The sequence below is a fragment of the Myotis myotis genome, unplaced genomic scaffold (genome assembly GCF_014108235.1).
Source record: "Myotis myotis isolate mMyoMyo1 unplaced genomic scaffold, mMyoMyo1.p scaffold_m19_p_1, whole genome shotgun sequence".
Classification (NCBI taxonomy): Eukaryota; Metazoa; Chordata; class Mammalia; order Chiroptera; family Vespertilionidae; genus Myotis; species Myotis myotis.
The window spans coordinates 4185948-4202569 of NW_023416313.1; the positions used below are offsets into that span (position 1 = coordinate 4185948).

General features: G+C 45.8%; 1 protein-coding gene across 1 annotated transcript in view; it reads right to left on the minus strand.

The window, feature by feature from the left end:
* Window positions 1-10665: 10665 nt before the first annotated feature.
* Window positions 10666-16622, minus strand: part of CLNK (cytokine dependent hematopoietic cell linker) — a 134800-nt gene continuing 128843 nt past the window's right edge. Inside the window, exon 19 of the mRNA XM_036328968.1 lies at window positions 10666-13424. Within this exon, the coding sequence (XP_036184861.1) occupies window positions 13278-13424 (147 nt within the window). The 3' untranslated portion in view covers window positions 10666-13277. The remainder of the gene's footprint in view (window positions 13425-16622) is intronic.

The window sequence follows — 16622 nt, forward strand, 5'->3', positions numbered from 1 at the left end:
CTGTGAGCCTGCTCCTGAGCCTGTCTGAACCTCAGGACTCATGTAAAGGTCAGAGAATAACAGGACCGATCGCACAAATGAGTCCTCCGCATTACACGGGAGGGGGCAGGTCAGGGCTCACACAGTCCCTGGCACATAAGAAGTGCCCAGTAGCAGTTCTTTTTTAAATATTTCTCAGGAGCCCAAATTCAGTGACAAAAATACTTCGTGAAGGGTTGGGAAATGAGGAGTTTACAGCCTGCAAAAGGGCCAAGCAGGGATAGAAACCCCTAAAGTTGAAGTGTTGTTCCCTAAAATTCCCAATGCAGGGAGAGTTCACCCAGACATGTTATTTCTGGACATTCAACCAGTGCTCCTGTCCTACTGTCTTCTTTCCCCATCTTCCAGCTTCGTTTGTCTAAATCTCTTTCTAGTGTTCCATGGGCCACCTCTGTTACAAGTTGAATTATGTCCCCCTTTCAAAAGATATGTTAGAGCCCTAAATTGCCAGTGAGTGCGGATGCAGACTCACACCCGTGAATGTGCACTTATTTGGAATTGAGGGTCTTTGCAGACAGAGTTTAGATGAGGTCATCGGGTGAGCCCTAATCCCATGATTGGCATCCTTAAAGAAGAAGCAGAGAGGAGACTGCTGTGTGAAGACACAGAGACCCAAGGAGAAAGGGGCCACAGGAAGACGAAGGTCAAAATTGGAGCGATGCTGCCACAAGCCAGGAACGCCCGGGGGCCATTGGAAGCTGGGAAAGGCAAGAAAGGATATTTTCCTTTAGGTTTTGGAGGGAGCAAGGATCTGCTGCACCTTGATTTCAGACTTCTAGCCTCTAGAACTGTAAGATAATAAATGTGTTTGTTACAGCAACCCTAAGAAACTCCCAGAGATGGTTGCCTAACACGCAGGAGAAAAGAGGAAAGGCATACGAACAAACCCAGTCATTGAGTGTCATGGCTGGGAGCCAATGTTTGCTCACTTATTCATTCAACAAACATCTGAATGCCTGTTCCTTGCAGGCACAGGTTAGATGCTGAGGATAGGATGAAGAGCAAGATAAGGCTCTGCTCTTTGGGAGCATTCATTTAGTAGGGGGTTGTAGAGCTCGAACAATTAATGGGATAAATAACTGGGGAGTGCTAGAGGCCGGCTGGGGAGGAAATAAAACTGGCGGGTGTGATGTGGAAGGGAGTGCAAAGCAAGAGAAAGGATCTGAATGGCTCAGTGAAGCGAGTGTCAGAAGATGAGCTCTAAGTCATGAGTAGGAACCAGTGCAGGAAGGTGGAAGAGCTTCACATAAAGGCAAGAGCATGTGCAAAGGCCCTGAGGTGGGCATACGCTGGGCATGTTTGAGGAAGAGCAGGAGGCGCAGTGCAGATTGGGATCATCCCAGCCACTTGCAAACTGCGATCTTAAGGAGTCATTTCCTCAATTCTGCCATGGAGGGCTGTGGCTCAGAGGGAGGCACCCTACCCCACTGTGCCTTGGTAAAGGGCCAGGTCTCTAACAGCCGGTTGGGAATTTTGGGCTAACATTGGGGGAGGGGAGGCAAGGACAGGCAAATCTCCGGTGCTTCAAGACAATGCATAAACAGGACATCTAAACCGGTGGCTTTTTTTTGTTGTTGGAAACATTTCAGAAATGTCTAGTAATTTCTTTGACCTTAGTTTGCTCATCTGTGAAAGAGGGATAAATGCCTCTTTGCCCCGGTCCCCGAGCTCAATTCAGTTCTTCTCCCAGTCCTCGGGCGCAGGGAGTGGAGGCTGCAGGGTCCAGTCCTGATCCCATTACTCATCTGTACCAGCTGTGTGACCTCGGGCAAGTTGCTGCCAGTCTCTGAGACGCCTTTCTTAACAGTAAAAAGGAGTGGGTGGAGCAACCTTCCATGGGGGTTGTCCGGCAGAGGACAGCGCCTGCGGCTAGGCTCAGATCCCAGCCGCCCTGCCTCCTTCCCCGGAGCTCCGGGTTGCTCACGCCTTGCTTCACCACCCACTGGCCTGCTGGAGGGGAGCTTTGAGCAGCGCACTGGGCATGCGCAGCCAGTAGAACCCGGGAGCCCGCCAGGACGCGGGCCCCGCCCGCAAGCGCAGTGCGCTGCAGTACCACCAACCGCCTGTGGCGTCGCTGCGCAGCTGCCTGCTGGCTCCCGCGTAGAATTCTACCAGGCTCAGCCCGAGCTGCCGGCTGCCGGCTCTGCGCTCGCCCGGCTGTCAGGGCTGCATCCTGGGCTCCCCTAGCCCATGGCCCGCGGACATGCCCCTGTGAGAATCTCCATGGGCTTCTTTGCTTTTGTTTCGCCTATTTTGCGGACCGGAGCTGGAGCAGGAGCGGAGGCTGGACTTGCAGCGCCGGCGGGTAGCCGAGGACGCCACGCAGCGCTGTGCGCCGCCCCCTGGCCTCCCGTTGCGCAATCCTGACCTATGACTGCTTGCATTCAATCAAGTGCAATTATCGTCCTGGAGGATCACACAAGGCTGGGCGCAGAATAGGCCCGCTTCCAAGTCCAAGCTTGTCGGAGCCATCGGCGTCCCTTGCCCAGACCAGGGCTAGGCAAAGCATGGTGGGGACAGGGACCGGCCCCCACTGTGGTTCCCCAGGGAGGGGATGGGTGCAGAAAGGGAGATGAGCGTTTGGAAACGTTAATAGCGATTGGACACGCGGTGGGACCAGCAGAACAAGTAGAGGAATACTGGCTGGGGGCGGTCACTCCTGGCTCAGGCAGCGTCCTCACCCCCAGCAGTAGACGCGAGTAGGTTCAAACGGGATAGGAATGAGGGAAGACCTGGTCCTTCCATATAGAGTTAATCCTGCCCTACACTGCCTCCCACAGTACCTCCTATGGCTGCTCCTCAGCCCGTGCCCGCTGCCACACGGGGCTCCTCTCTGCCCAGCTGACCACTAGGCTTCTCCTTCACCAAGACCCCTGATAGATGGATAGATGGCGGGCTCACCAGCACTTACCTGCAGTTCATGAGTATAATGGTAGCAGACTTTTCTTAGCTGCTTCCCCAAATCTGTTTCTCCTTTTGTTCTTGGTAACAACCCTCCTCCAATTTCTTGCTGCTCAGAAAAAAAAAAAGACCGAACGTGCGCTTCTTGCTTGTAGCTACGTGTGTGAGCATCAATGGGAAGTAAGTAGAGCCAGAGTATCCATGACATCCAGAAGTGTCCCTGAAGGAAGGGACATGCGACTCTTGGCCACTTTCCTCATCCTGCTGGCTTGGATGCAGGGATGAAGAGGCAATGGCTGGAGCTGGAGCAGCCACGTGGGCCATGAAGTGAATAGAACTGACTAAGGATGGGGAACCATAGGTAGGAGCCTGAGTCCCTGATCATCACGGACCCCCACTGCTCATAACTGATGCCCACTGCTCACCCCCAGATTTAATTTACGTAAGAGGTAGATAGGCTTCTATATTTTGGATTTCCTGTCACTCACTGCAAAACCCAGAACGAGCTGATCCAGTGTCGGTAGGGAAAGTAAAGGGGGGGATGGGCAAAGCACGGGCCAACATGATATGAAAAATGAGCAGTTTATGTTGAATGATGTACAAGCTCACACAGTTCAGCGGAAGCAACCTCTGAGAAGCCTGCAGAAGAAATAGAGGTATTCTTTCTCTTCCTACCCCGCCCCCTCAAGAGTCCCCTCATGTGAAGCCAGGGCCACTGCATCTCCGAGGATGCACATGGGAGGCTCTCACCGCTTTTATTAGAATCTCGGCGTGAAGGGCCACGCGCCCTCTTGCTGCCTTTAAAGTAAGCAGAGCTGGGCGCGCATAGCATGGTCCCGGATGCCCAGCTGAGCACTCACGTGGCTCATTCCCTCAGCGGAGAACACTCCCCAGCAGGGCGCTCAGTGTGAAGTTATGAGCCACGTCTTCACAATTGTGTGTTATTTAATAAGTACCCACGGTGAGCAATGAGAAGGCAAAAAAGAATGCTGATGTTGAAATGCTGGAAAATGGGAGCTAAAATGGATAATTTTTCAGCACTTTCAAGCTTCATGATGAGCTTTCCTAGTGACCTGAGTTGCAGGTATATGTGACCTAGATTTATCGATATTACACCAAACTTTTTTTTAAAAAGAGGTTTACCTTTAAAAGAAAAATTATATATATATATTTGATTTTTTTTACAGAGAGGAAGGGAGAGGGATAGAGAGTTAGAAACTTTGATGAGAGAGAAAAATTGATCAGCTGCCTCCTGCACACCCTCTACTGGGGATGTGCCCACAACAAAGGTACATGCCCTTGACCAGAATCGAACCTGGGACCCTTCAGTCTGCAGGCCGACGCTCTATCCACTGAGCCACACTGGTTAGGGCCACACCAAAATTTTTTTATTGTTATTTTCTAAACAACACAGTATAACAACTATTTACACAGCATGCACATTGTATTAGGTAGTGTAAGTAATGTAGAGACGATTTGTGTGCGAGGATGTGCGGAGGTTATACATATGTGAACACTATACCCTTGTATGTAGGGACTTGAGCATCCATAGATTTTGGTATTCGAAAGGGTCCTAGAAACAATCCCCAGCAGATCCCTAGCGATGGCTGTAGCTTTAAACTCTTCCAACCTCTCTATTCAATGGGATGCTCTAAAAAGGTCCCTTCCTCCTTTCCAACCCCCAGGTCTCCTCCCTGACACACTCGGACCGCCAGTTCTTGTCTGTGCTGGTGTCTACCTGCCCCCACTGGACCCTCGGCACTTCCTCCATCTGGTCTGTGTTAAAACCCCGGGTACCTTTAGATTTCTGTTTGTTGCTTGCTTGTTATTTGCCAGAGACTATCTCAAATACCTTACTGAGGAAGAGGGTTAGAGGTGAGTTGTTGGAAGGCTTGAATGTCTAAAAAGATCTTTTCATCCCTTACATGGATGAAAGCACGGTTTCCTCAAACCCTTGGGTGCAGAGCTCTGCTGTCTTCTTGGTTTCAGCTGGGTGAGGCGCTGCTGGGAGGCCTGCTTCTCTTCGCTTAGAGAGTGTCCCCCTCTGCCTCCCTGGAGCCTTCAGGTTTCCTCTTTATCATTTGTGATGATGTATCTATTTACCTGCTATCTATCATCTATCTATCATCTATCAATCTAACTATCATCTATCTATCTATCTATCTATCTATCTATCTATCTATCTATCTATCATCTATCTATCTATCTATCTATCATCTATCATTTATCTACCAATCTATCTATTATCTATATATCTATGTATCTATCTATCATCTATCTATCATTTATCTACCAATCTATCAATCTATCTATTATCTATCTATCTATCTATCTATCTATCTATCTATCTATCCTCTATCTGTCATCACCTGTCATTCTGGTCAGTTAATGTAGCTTTAAATATATAAACTATTGTCCTTCAATTTTGGATTTAACCCCCCCCCCCATTTTTTTTTAGCTCTATAGTATCTGTTTCTATCATCATCATCTTATTATTATCCAGATAATTAGATAATTAAACTTCTTGGTTGATCTTCTTTGCCTCTCAATCTCTTCTCTTATATTTTCTACTTTTTTTTTCTGTTCTATTTACTTCCTGGAAGATTTTCTTGATTTTTATCTTGCAAGATATGTATAATTTTTTTCCTATGGAATTTTATGAATGCAGGGCATTCTCCAGTCTCTCTGGGGATTATACTACTTAGAATTTTAAAATAGTTTTTTTATTCTTTTGTTGGTGACCATTTTATTCCCTTTCTCTTTTTCCGTCTTCTTTATTATTTCCCCCATCGCCACTTACCCCCTTATCCCTGCTTCTCCCTCCTCGCCCCGCCCATTCTCTTGAGAGGTTTTCCGTGAATGTCTGGGGATCCCTGTGTGTCCCCCATTCATTATAATGAAGTGATGGGAATCCAGTGGGAAGACTAGGGTCCATGGCAGGGCCTGCTGACTTCGGGTTGATTGGGTAGGAGCTGTTGTTATTCATGCCAGGGACTCCTCAAGCCAGAAAGTGGGTTTCTTTCCTCTTGGGGCCTCCTGCCTCCGTAGATGATGGGGTATTTAAAACTATTGCCAGAGTATTTAGCAAACACCCACGTACTCTTCACCCAGCCTCAGAGCATCCTGATGTCAGAGTATATTTACTTCAGGTCTCCCTCCTCGGAAACAAAACATCAACATGGCAGACACTCCCAGGCCACCTCTGCTCCTCTCCCATGTACATGGTCTCCTGTGCCCTAGAGAAAAAGACCAGTTTTTAAAGAGAAGTTAAAATGGGGCACTTGAGTTATATATGTATTTGGAAAGGGACTCAAGATGGGAAGAGTGTTGCTTGCTTGCAAATACGATGAGAAATTGCCCAGAGCTGTTGACTTAGCAAATTGTGTTTTATAGGTAATACTAGGGGCCCAGTGCATGAATTCATGCACCTTGAAAGGACCTGTGGGCTGCGAGGCTGTGGTAGGCACAGGGGCGGGTCTTGGCTCATCCTCCGTGCTCCTGCCTGGCCCCTCCCACCTCAGCTCCCAGTGCCCTGTCTACCAGCATCCTCACTCCCGCTGCTGCAGCTCCCATGCACTGCCACTGCTCCCTAGGGCTGATGGCGCCAGCAGCGGGTGTGAGTGGGGCTGGTGCCGTCAGCAGGTGCGAGCAGCGGCTGCTGCCCAGATAGCCCCTCAGGAGCCTGGGGGGGGGGGTAGAGAAGCCCTCAGGGGTGATCAGGGCAGGTAGCTGCTACTCACACCGGCTGATGGTGCCAAGTGATCTGGATGGGTGCCGGGCACCAGCAATGGTTGTGAGTGGTGGCTCCAGCGCTGGCAGCAGGTGTGAGTGGCGGACAGGACCGTGGCGCACAGGAACCAAGAATTTTCAGTAACCACCAGAGGCTTGCCCCAATGACAGCTACTGGCACCCAGCCTTGGTCAGGCGCCCCCGCTCACCTGCTCCACTATCCTGCCATGGCCAACACCCCCATGTTCCACACACGCTCCCTGATGGTCAGTGCCCATGATAGCGACTGGTTGTTCTGTTGTTCCGCTGTTTGGTCTATTTGCATATTAGCCTTTTATTATATGGGATCATTTTAGAGGGATGCATTATGAGGCTTGGTACCAAAGAATGATGTATATTTTTTCTTTTTTTTGTAGCCAATGAAGAAGTTTTCATTTCCCCATGCTGCCCTCTAATCATGCCCACATGCATGTTTGGTTTCACACATTTGCTGGTGTGTTAACAATGTTCTGGTTTATTCTTGTTCTGACACGATGCTGGAGTGTTTTTCATGTTGCACAGTCATCTCTTCCCTCATCTGTCTCCAAACCAGTTCTTCTTTCTCAAACAGGTCCCTATCCACCATAACAAATTTTAATAACCTCGTATGTTCTTATATAATGATAATATTAAAAAATTGCCGGCTACGTGTGGTGGGGAGTAGTTGTTTTTATAAATATACACCAATTTTATATACATTTCTCAGCAAGGTGCTTTTATTACTTACAGCCCATGATGACTATTTCACTGGGAAAATCCACACAATGCTAAAGCATTCTTTTAAATAGTTGCGTACTATTCCACAGTGAGAGTACACTTAAGACCTCTTTATTACTGAACTTTAATTTTTTGTTTTTTGCTTTGTTCCTTGGCAGACAATGCTTCATTAAGCACCCTTCCTCCTTTCTACTTCCTACTTCAGGAAATATACTTTTAATTCTTCTAGAAGTAGAAGTGGTGGGAAGGATACATATATTTTTCATTTTCACAGAGATTACCAGATTAATTTCCAAAGCGTTGCCGGGATTCCAGTGGCCATTGTTACTCATAATTTATAGAAACCTGGCCTGCCCTCCCCTACCCCCCCAACTAGCACTGGCTGTAACGTTCTTCTGAAGTCTTGCCTCCCAGTCAAATGTTTCTTCATTTCCCTGCCTTTGCTGTTGTTTCCTGTGTTGCTTACAAAGTAACCCCAGCCTTGGTCAGTTGGTTGGGCTTCATCCTATATACTGGGAGGTTGCTGGTTCCAATTCCTGGTCAAGGGCACATGCCTGGGTTGTGGGTTCGAACCCTGGTGGTGAGGCAGCCAATGGATGTTGTGCTCTCACACTGATGTTTCTCACTCCCTCTCCTTTCTTCTCTCTCTAAAGATCAATAAACTATTCTTTTTTTTAAAAAAGTACCCCCAATACATACAACATGACCGCAAATGGCAAGGGCATGCAAATATTTTCTTCTAAGTAGTTATTGTTATATATTTTTATCTTTAAATAATTAATAGCCATGGAATTTTTTTATGTAGGTATATTTTTTTCCTCTTCATTTGGCAGGCAATTGTTTCCAGCAAAACTTATTTAAATAAAACCATCTTTGCTCACCTTTATCACATCCTCGCTTTCCTATTTGTGAATTTCCAGTATGTTTCAGTTGCAGTGGCTTTATGTTTTAAAAAATCTGGTAAGGCAAGCTTGCCTCCTCACCTCCTCCCACGATTTTTTTTCTATCAGTGTCATTGCTTCTAGGCCCCCTAAGTGCACAGAGCTTGGAACTGGACGTGTGTATACTAACATGTGTAATGATTTCTATGTTTATTCCTGTAGATCTATATGAAGCAAAACATGAATTCATACTGACGCCTCCAAATCTCATGCAGAGTTATGGCTCATTCTGACCCGATCCTTTGCTTATCAGTAATCCCCCATGCTAGTAGTGAGAAGCCTGACTGCTCCACTCACCATCCGTTTACTTATTTGCATTTTGTTAAAGATTTTTGTATCTATGCTTAGGGCACATAAGCTGGACTTTTCTTTGTATTGTCTGTGTCAGGCTTATGTGCTTATTTGTGTATTTGTTTATGATTGGGTTTATGGGAGCCTTCTAAAGAGTTCAGAAATGTTCTCTCGCGACCTTCTTAAATAGCTTGTGAATTTTGTGTCATAACTTTAACATTTTCTATAGGATCCTTCACGATGTAGAGCAAGCATGTCAAACTCAAAGGCTAATACGGGCAAAATAAACGAGGCATGCGGCCTGCAGGCCGTGAATTTGACATGCTTGATCTAGAGGTTTCTTTGTGTGGGAAAGTTGCTAATTTCTTTTAAAAAATGGAGTGCTGGCCCTAGCCTGTTTGGCTCGGTGGATAGAGCGTCAGCCTGCGGACTGAAGGGTCCCAGGTGTGATTCCAGTCAAGGGCACATGCCTGGGTTGCGGGCTCCATCCCCAGTAGGGGGTTTGCAGGAAGCAGCCACTCAATGATTCTCTCTCATAATTGATGCTTCTATCTCTCTCTCCCTCTCCCTTCCTCTCTGAAATCAATAAAAAGATATTTTTAAAAAATTGGAGTACTTTTCAGATTTCCTGTTTCTTCTTGTATTAGTATTGTCTCTATGGGATTATATTTTTCAACTTCACTGAAAGAAAGGTGCTTATGATATGTCTTTAATAGCCTTTCAATGTATGTAGGATCTGTTGTTTTCCCTTTTATTCTTTAGTAATTTGTTTTCTTTTGCTTATTTTTTTATTACTTTGGCTAGCTGTTTATTAATTTTAATTGTTCAAAGAACCAACTTTTGGCTTTGTTGGTTTTCTTTTATTTCCTTTTATTTGTAATGTTGATTTCTGTTCTTATCCTTAACATTTTCTTCTTTCTACTTACTTTGGGTTTAATTTATGCTTTCTTTATGTCATAAACTGGACACTTAGGTACTTGATTATGGAACTATCTTTAATATAAGCATTTAAGCCTTTTAAGCTGTCAATGCTTATATAAAATATAATTAAATGGTAGTTGTATCCCTTAAATTTTGCTATATTATGTTTCATTATCATTCATTTTGAAATAGTTTTTGACTTTTGTGTGTTTTTTTTCTTTGACCATGAGTAATTTAGAAATGTGTTGCTTAATTTCCAAATATTTGGAGATTTTTCTAGACATTATCTTAATATCCTGCCTTGTGGTTAGTCAATAGCCTTCCCAACCCCTCACACAAGTACACCCAAGAGGAGTTTTCCATTAAGTAAGTTTGAAAAATTTAACATATTCTGGTTGAAAACGTTTTAAAGCCATCTTAAATTGGCTCCAGCAAAATATCTAATATTGGCCTTACTACCAGCACTCAGTGATAAAGTGTTAAAGCAAAACTACAACAAAGTCATGGGAAACCAACTTAGATGATCTTATTTACTATTTTTTTTTCTTATTTACTATTTGCTGTCTGTTTCTCCCACTTAATTCACTGCTATAATTCCAACATCTACAAGATTGCCTAGCAACATAGTATACATACTCATACACAAAGTAGTGCTTGTAATAAGGTATTATTAAAGATGAGGAAGATCCAAATGGGGATGATTTAGTCAGAAAGAAATCTTCATGAATGCTATAATCAGGTAAAACTAAAATCCCACTGCTCTACTGAGGTGAGGTATAAAGTGACACTTCTCAACTGAAAATGAAATCATAGTTGAAGAGGGATCAAAGCCCTTTGGAATGTGGGCATGTCAAGCCCAAATCATTGAGCTTTTAATTACAGATCAATGAGACACTAGACACCAAATGGAGTGTGGTGTATGAAAAACTTGGTTCCAGCCATGACTATGTCACCATAAGATTTTGGCCAAGGAGGCACAGCTTCCTCAGTCATACATGGGTTCAGAATCCTGGCCCTGCCCTCTTCACAGAACTGTTGTAATAATCAAGTACAGTTACAGTTTATAAACCTTTATCCTTTAGTGATTTATTACAAGCAACATGTCATTACAATCAGCACCGAGACCGGATTGTCCCTTCGGCAGACACGGGGCTGGGCCGCTTGGCTCTCCCTTCCAAGAAGAACCTGCTGATTGCCAAGTTCTCTGACAGCCTCCAGCTGCAGTGCCTCTGGATGTCCCGTGGCATTTGAAGGTCATGTTTTTCCTGGAGAGCCCTAGGCATGAGTCAACATGGGTGGTGTGCGAACACCTGGCCACTTCTGCCCAGTGTGGGACTCTCTCCTCTACGGGCAATCTTTGCTCTGGATCTTACCAATGGGCTGCCCAAGGCTCTTCCAGTGCTGCGTCTCAGTCTGATGCTCTTCCCACTCATCTTCCCTCCTTCCCTCTTTCCTCCCACAAGTGTCAGACCTACATCACAGCCTGAAGGCTCTCCCTGCCTCCTCCTGTCTCTCTCCCCCCTTATCTTTCACAGGCACTACTTCCACTAAATGTTTGCACTTCTAACTCCTGCCTTGGCATCTGAGTTCCAGAAAGACCCAGCTAGCATGCCTCAAATCCCAATCATCTAAGCCAGCCCTGCCAATATCTTCTTTTCGAAGATTTTTCACATGTTAAGTATCGTGAGCATTTTATTTTAAGATGGTCGCTTCCTTTTCCTCATAGCATCATATCATGAATTTCTGAAAAAGAGGTGATAAAGCATTTAAAAAACCCATAAGCTTCATAAAAATGCTACCACCACCTGATGTTCATTTATTTTAACAAGAGCAGTGCTTGAGGAGACTCAGAAACATTTCTTGAGAACACAGCATGGAATGGCAGGGCCTTGTGGTAGGTGAATTGGAGGTCTTGGTAAAACCTGCCAATGGCTTTTTAGAGTGAGGTGTAGATTCTTCCCACACATGAGCCCGTGGACTCTCTGCAGAGCCCGCTTCCACACTAGCTGGGGTTTGCTGAAGCCCAGGTGAGCGTGATGAGCCCCCATACTGCCTTCAGCTCTCATCAGTCTGCTCCTTAGTAGCCAGGCTCCAATGTATACACTCTTGTCTCTTGGTTCCCATGTTACCCTGTGCAGGCACATCTAAGACAGGCTCAGGTGGGCATCAAGAGTTCCAACTTGTCTGGCTGGTGAGGCTCAGTAATTGAGCATCAACTTATGAAACAGGAGGTTACAGTTCGATTCCCAGTCAGGGCACCTGCTCCGGTTGCCGGCTTGATCCCTAGTATAGGGTTTGCAGGAGGCAGCCAATCAATGATTCTCTCTCATCATTGATGTTTCTATCTCTCGCCCCTCTCCCTTCCTCTCTGAAATCAATGAAAATATTTTTTAAAAAGTTCCAACTTCACAAGGAGCTTCTGCATCAAATGCTCCTGGTCTGTCCTAGAGGCGTCACCTCACATTGACCTTGTGAAAGGTCAGAGCCAGGCACCTTTCCGCTGGTTGGCAAATGCTCCCAGTGGTCCTTGTCTGCTATTTTGGACGAGAGAGAATCCTGGGCATTGTATGTAGTATTTTCCTTGGTATCCCTTGCCTTTTAATTCGATTTTGGTTTTACTTCTAGCTACAAGGACAGAGTCTATAACTTTCACATGCAGGCTTTGGTAACATTTGAAGTCATTGTGTACTATTCATTCCAACCAGGAATCTTTTTATTTTTTTAAACGTCACTACAAGAGTTTACTTATTGATATATTTTAAGGTAGGTAACTCTGTACTTTAAAATCATTTTTCTCTCTCTCTCTCTGTAAAATTTCACAGGCAGGAAATGTACCTGGGAAGATGTGCTTGGAGGGAGCCAGGCAAGAAAGGATAAAAATCCTGGCTCTCTTCTTCTGTTGAATGAAAGTACATCCTCCTGGCCTTGAGCAGGGACAGTGCAATGTTCCCGCAACATAACGCTAATGTGAGGCCTGCTCTTCCTTCGAATGGAAGTCCACAGTTGGACTTGTAAGAATAACTATACCTTCCCTCAGGCGTAAGCTTATGCCCTTACTAGGAAACGCCCAATTCCATTCGTCTTACAGCGACTCTAAGCAGAGTACACTGGAGCTGGCCGTTTCACAACACAGGGAACGCATTTCTGATTTCTATCTTTCAAGCGATACTCACAAGTGCTCTTGTTTTCCTGACATATTGCTTCTCTGTAACTGAATTTCCAGGATCACAAATAAAATAGAGCTGACATCCACTAACACCTCAGCATAAGGAATCCTGAAAACATTGTAAATTCACAAGTCAGGACATTTCTGAAGTAAACAAGGCCGCACGAGGGCCTGGAAGAGCATAGGTCTGGGGGTCTCCCCCAGACTCGTCACGTGCCAGCTGCAAACATCCCAGCGATAGTTTCTTGTAACGTCGGTTGCTCATCTGTAACATGAGCACAATGACCGTCTTTACAGTTTTTTCTTTAGAACATATTTTTGAAAAACTAGTTTTGATTTATGCATCTTACACATATTCTGTGGTTTGAGGTTTCAAAAACCATGGTTGAGTTTCCAACTTCCATTATAGAACGTTTTTCTTTTCTTTGAAGTCTAAGATGTAATCCCTTAAAACCCCAGAAGAAGAATTTTTGGAAAGAGGTGAAAAATAATAGAGGTCTGGGATCCTGTGAACCGAAGGTAAGCAGATCAGGCTACCAAGGCGAGGAGAGTCTGTTGAGAGGGAGGGGCCGCGTCAGGTAGCATTGCTCCCTGTGGGCCCGGGTTTTATCTTTCCCGTCAATCAGCACAATAGGAAAATACTTGTAGTGTTCAATGATGTCTTCCACCGAATCAAACTTCTGAAACACAGACAAGAAAGTTAATGAAATTTACATCCCTTTGGTGCCTGTAGGTTAAAGTACAGATGTTCAGTTTTACTTGGAAAAGGGAATTTATTAACATTTTGGGGGTGAGGTGTTGTAAAGGTGTGTCAGAAAGTCATTTAAAAAAGGGGTGTGGCAATCTCTTAAAGGATGAGTGACAAGAATCATAATAATAAAAGGCTAATATGCAAATGGTCATCACACCATGATGCCATAATGCCGTGACACCGTAATGACAAATCAGCAGGGACCTGAGGCTGCATGGTGCCAGGCTGGGGCGGGGGACCTGAGGCCACGCCCCCCACCTGGTGGGGCTTGACGAGGGATCTGAGGCTGCTCCCTCCGCCCCTGTGGTGCTTAATGGGGGTGGGGCCGGCCGGGTCTCCGTCTGGCACGATTTCGAGGTGCACATGGTTGGGCGGGGACTTGACTCTGGGTCCTGTGGCGTGCCCCAGACTCTGAGAGGACGGAGATTTTCATATACATTTTACTAATTTTCTTTTGTCTCTGACACTTCTATTATAGAGAAAGGGCAAATAGCAATATTAAAATTTTTCCTCTAATTATTTCCCTTTTATTGTGCACAAATTTCATGCACCAGGCCACTAGTAAGATAATAAGGGAGAATAAAGGCACTTGGGGAGACGAAAGATGAACTAAGGCAGCTGAGCTTTCCACACCCAGTAGTCAGGTCACCTGGTCAAGCTTCACCTTTATCACAGGTTCCTATTGTAAGCAGTTAAGATAAGTTAGATGAGTGAGTTTCACAGCAGTTAGCCCACGGGAATGCCTGGTGCCCCCTGCCTTCCCCCTACCTGAGACAAACCCAAATGCAGATCATCAAGACTTGACCTTCGATTAGTAAATTGGTGGGAAAGGCCTGAAGAAAACTCTCTCTCCTGTAAACCCCTCCTGTTCTAACTTAGTGTGATCAGAATGTCTATGATGACCATGGGCTGCTGATAGTTCTTCATCAACTTAGCTTCCTACCCTGGGCTTCTTGTGAAATGAACAGCAGATCATTTCACTTTTGTGTTTCTAGAGATGAGCAGATAAAGTCCTGTGCAGATTTGAGAGAAATTAAGATTATGTCAAGTTTTGGGGAATCAGAAAATGCTTTGTCGAAGATACAGACCTGAAGTGGGCTATTCATTCTGGGTGATTCCAGATACATGGACAGGGAGGGTTAAAGATGGTAAAAGCAGAGGAAGAAGCAAGACAGGGCTTCAGAGAATGTGGGCATCGGGTCTGATTGGCTGAGTTTGGAGGAGTCCTTGGAAGGGAATGCTGAGAGGTAATGAGGAAGAGCTCACACCACCTGCCTTCTAAACTGGAACACAACATTGAGCCTCCTGGGCTATTTTGTGAGGTGAGCAATGACCTCGCAGAGCTAAAGACACTCCAGCTCAGGTCACACAGATGCAAGGCCAGGACCAGGAATGGAATCTGGTTTTTCTGGACACCTGTCAGTGCTTTCCTGATGCAATGTTGCCTGTGGCTGTAACCCTGATGTCTCAACAGACCAGGGCAGAGATGACACAGCCCGAAGGAAGGGCGTCATGGTGGGGACAATCTGATTCTGCTTTGGTTTCGTCTACTCCTCCCTCTGCGCCCCCATCCTGGCACAGAAATGTCCGCAGGCCTTAGGGATAGCCAGCAGGGAGTGAGATGATCAAGGTCCCTGTCTTCACGGAGGTGACATCCTGGTGGGGGCAAAATAAATTCCCACACACATAGACCATTTCAGGTAATGTGCTGTGGGAACAATCAACTTTGGACTGGAATCTCACCAGGCCACCCAGGGACCTTTCCTTGGGGGCTGCATTTGGCTGTGGGGAGGAAACTTGTTTTTCCTAGGAGTGGGGAGGGGGTGGGCACAGGGTTGGAATGCAAGGTGCCAGCAACTGCCCTGGCTGTCTCCTCCTCTTGCCCCTTGTCAAGGTGTGGGGGAGGGGAATGGGTAGGAGGGACTTGAGGAAAGAGATGTGTGATGAGTCTCCTGACTGTGGCCATTTTCCAGAGCCACGCTATTCTGGTTCTTCCTGGCGACTGAGTCCACACACCTGCTCCCTTGCCCCTAAGCCCCTTTAAGTTGGGTTTTGTCTTTCTGGAGTTCTGATTAAATCTGTACATGACTTGTGCATCTGGGCCTGTTACTGGATCTATTAGCAGAGTTTTCAATGAGATAAGCTGTCTGTCCACCCTTGGCAGGTACTGGATAACTATTACTTAGTTCCTGCCTGGGGCTAAGGTGAGGTGGTTCCCTGGCTGTCCAGTTGGGTAACACTCGGTCAGTGAAAGACATCCTAAGTGAAGGGCCGTGGCGCCTGGATGCCTGCATTCCATGCAAGGCTCTCCGACCCACCCACCAGCTGTGTGTCCCTGGGCAAGTTTCTTACAGGCTCTGCCTCAGTTTCTCTATGAACAGCGATGGTGATGTTAGGACCTGCCTCTGAGGGCCATATTGAGGACTAGCTGACTTACTAACTATACAGCCTTCAGAAGAGACCTCGGTGTACAGTGAGGGTGCAACACACATCAGTCGTCACTGGGAGCTCCTCCCTCCAAGGTTGTCAAGAACACGAGGAAGGAGCAACAAAATCCCCGAGACGTGTGCAGACTATGCCTGTGAGCCTTAAGGAAGAACGGAAGTTTTTCCGTTTCATTTTCAGACAGAGTTTCCTCTCTTTCTTCGTACTTGACAAAACAAAAAGTGACTTATGAGAACAACTTTTCACGTAGAACTCTTGCACAAAATTGGTTCACCCACATGGCATGACGGAAATGCTCTTTCCTGGTAGGAATCTTCAGAGGGAAGGTGCTTGCTTCATATTCTCATTCCTGTTTGTCTAGGAGGGCCCCGGAATAATGGATTCAACATTAATTGTTTTAATAATCCACACGGATCGACATGTTATATGAAACAAGTAGTAGGAAGCAGGCAAGGCAGGAGCCATAAGTCAGACTGTCGATTCTCCTTATTGACATCTAGTGAGAAGCCTGCAACTGATATATTTCCTTCAAGAGACTTTTAAAAAATTATACTTAAGCTCTTGTTTTGATATGAAATGATGTTTTTTCAGGAGGACAGCAAATGCCATCCTAATATTGGATCTTAACATTTGTTTAAGCCTTTTGTGTTAGCCCCATGTGTTCACTATAGGCTATATTTCA